General features: G+C 34.4%; 1 protein-coding gene across 1 annotated transcript; it reads right to left on the bottom strand.

The window, feature by feature from the left end:
* Positions 1 to 445: 445 nt before the first annotated feature.
* On the bottom strand, positions 446 to 1,978 carry LOC110105620 (protein ORANGE-LIKE, chloroplastic-like). The gene is made up of 4 exons (XM_020835195.2): positions 1,967 to 1,978; positions 1,317 to 1,534; positions 1,112 to 1,239; positions 446 to 612 (listed from the first exon to the last, which is right to left on the bottom strand). Exons 1-4 carry the CDS (start codon positions 1,976 to 1,978, stop codon positions 467 to 469), a joined length of 504 nt encoding a protein of 167 aa, XP_020690854.2. The 3' UTR covers positions 446 to 466.
* Between the last annotated feature and the right edge of the window lie 50 nt (positions 1,979 to 2,028).

A 2,028-nucleotide genomic window follows, 5' to 3' on the forward strand; every position in this document is an offset into this window, starting at 1 on the left:
TTTTTTTTTTTTTTTTAAAAGCTATAACATTTGCATGTAGTTGATTTTCTTTGTTGTTTGATAATTCAAGCGCTTATTGTGCAACTTGGCCTAAACGGAAGTGACCGCTCTTACGTTTTATTTGATCGTTTTAATTTGCTAATAGTCCTAATCATAATTATTTTATTCAAAAAATCGTGCAAGTTCTTATCATATCACTTTAAGCATTGTAGACCTACATCATTATTGCTACAGGAAAGCCCTCTAAAAGAATACAGCACGCAATTCAGTGATTAATGAAGTAATTCTATCAATTAATGTACTGATGAATGGAGAGAATTCTAAACCTTTCAAACATAATTGATGGATGTTTTTGGCAGAAAGTTTGTAAATCATCAGACACATTGAACCTATGTAGGAAAAAGATTTGGACTGGGAGAATTTTTAACAAACGAATGAAGTTTTTCACCAATATTATACTCGTCAGCTAACATACCTTTCCAGTCCCTGAGCAATTAGGGCATCTTTGGGTTGTAGGAGGTTCAAATGGATGACCACAGATATGAGCAACTGAAACAGGTTCAGTGCTTGCACAGACACCACTGGCAGCACATCTGGCACAGGCCAAATATCCTGCATCAGAAACATGAAAAATACACGTCAGTAATACTTTTCAACATGTAGCAAGTAAATCTTGAGCCTAAACAAAGAAAATTCAGATTTTTTTTTTTTTAACATTCAACTAGTGTACAAACATATCTTCATGATGTTGTTAGAGAAAACAAAGAAAACATGGCATGGAGAATATTAGAAAGCCCACATTGAGACTTAGGTTTCGTTTGGGACGGCTTTCCTCCAGCTTCTTAAAGCAGTTTTTTAATACAAAAGTTAAAAATTTTTAACTAAAAAGCTGCTTTAAGAAGCAGCAAAAAAGCCGCCCCAAACGAAGCCTTAAAAATAATAAAATCAAGAAACTATATAGCAAGCCAACATGCCTTTGCGGGGCAATTTCACTTTATTTCAAAAACATCTGTTGGTCATATGAAAATCTGGATAGTAAATTACACCCTGCATTGGCATTGTTCTCTGACGAGGCCTACAATGGCCAAAATATTCAATCCTTAATACATACCAGCTCCGTGGCAGTACTTGCATCTCTTCTTTTGTTGTTGCTCGACATTGTTTACTTCAATAAGCATTAGGGCTGATATTACACCTACTGCTCCTCCTGAAAAAGATGATATAATAGGATCCACCTGACTGAAAAAGAGAGAATGAATCCAAGCTCTTCAAGTTTACTGAAAACCATTAACATTAGAAATAATCTTATTAAAAACCTTAATTGCAAAGGAAGATGCATGCTCTGTATAAAATCTTCATAGGAAGTGCCACCAAGCCCTAATTTAAGCTCCAGCTGTGAAAAAGAAAAAATAGAATTGCCACCGATAAATATAAGTTTAAAGAAGCATTCCTTTATCTTGATTAGAAATAACTCTTTCAAAAATAGAGACAAGCGAAAAAACGGGAATTGGATATATCTGTGAGCAAACGTCAACTACTAAAAGAAAAGATTAATGGCAATTGGCAGTGATGATGATCATAAAGATAAAGATAACTAGACGCATCTAAAAGGAATTCATGATTCAGGATCGGTAATAAAAATATGTGATTAATTGATTTGATTAACTCAAGGGTAGCCCAATGGGCTTACCCAGATCAATAATTTTGTTGGATTAGATAAAGATGAGGCATGGATGCCAGTATAGGCCAAAACCAGCCGATAAAAATGTCAATTAGTCCACTATGTGAGTCTACCAAAGGCCTAGCTACGTCACAAAAGGATAAAATACATCAAAATATCAACCGCATTTATCTATAAATTTATTATTGACTAAACCATAGACTATATATGTTAATTAATGTTAAGTAGAATAAATTTGCATCACTTATAAATCCAATCTCAAGCTAGGATATGGTTTACTTTAACCTGCTCTGGCATAGGTGAAGATTCCTGTAAACTTTCCTGTCTTGGACGTGCAGCAGGAAGAA

The sequence above is a fragment of the Dendrobium catenatum genome, unplaced genomic scaffold (genome assembly GCF_001605985.2).
Source record: "Dendrobium catenatum unplaced genomic scaffold, ASM160598v2 fragScaff_scaffold_728, whole genome shotgun sequence".
NCBI classification, from domain to species: domain Eukaryota; kingdom Viridiplantae; phylum Streptophyta; class Magnoliopsida; order Asparagales; family Orchidaceae; genus Dendrobium; species Dendrobium catenatum.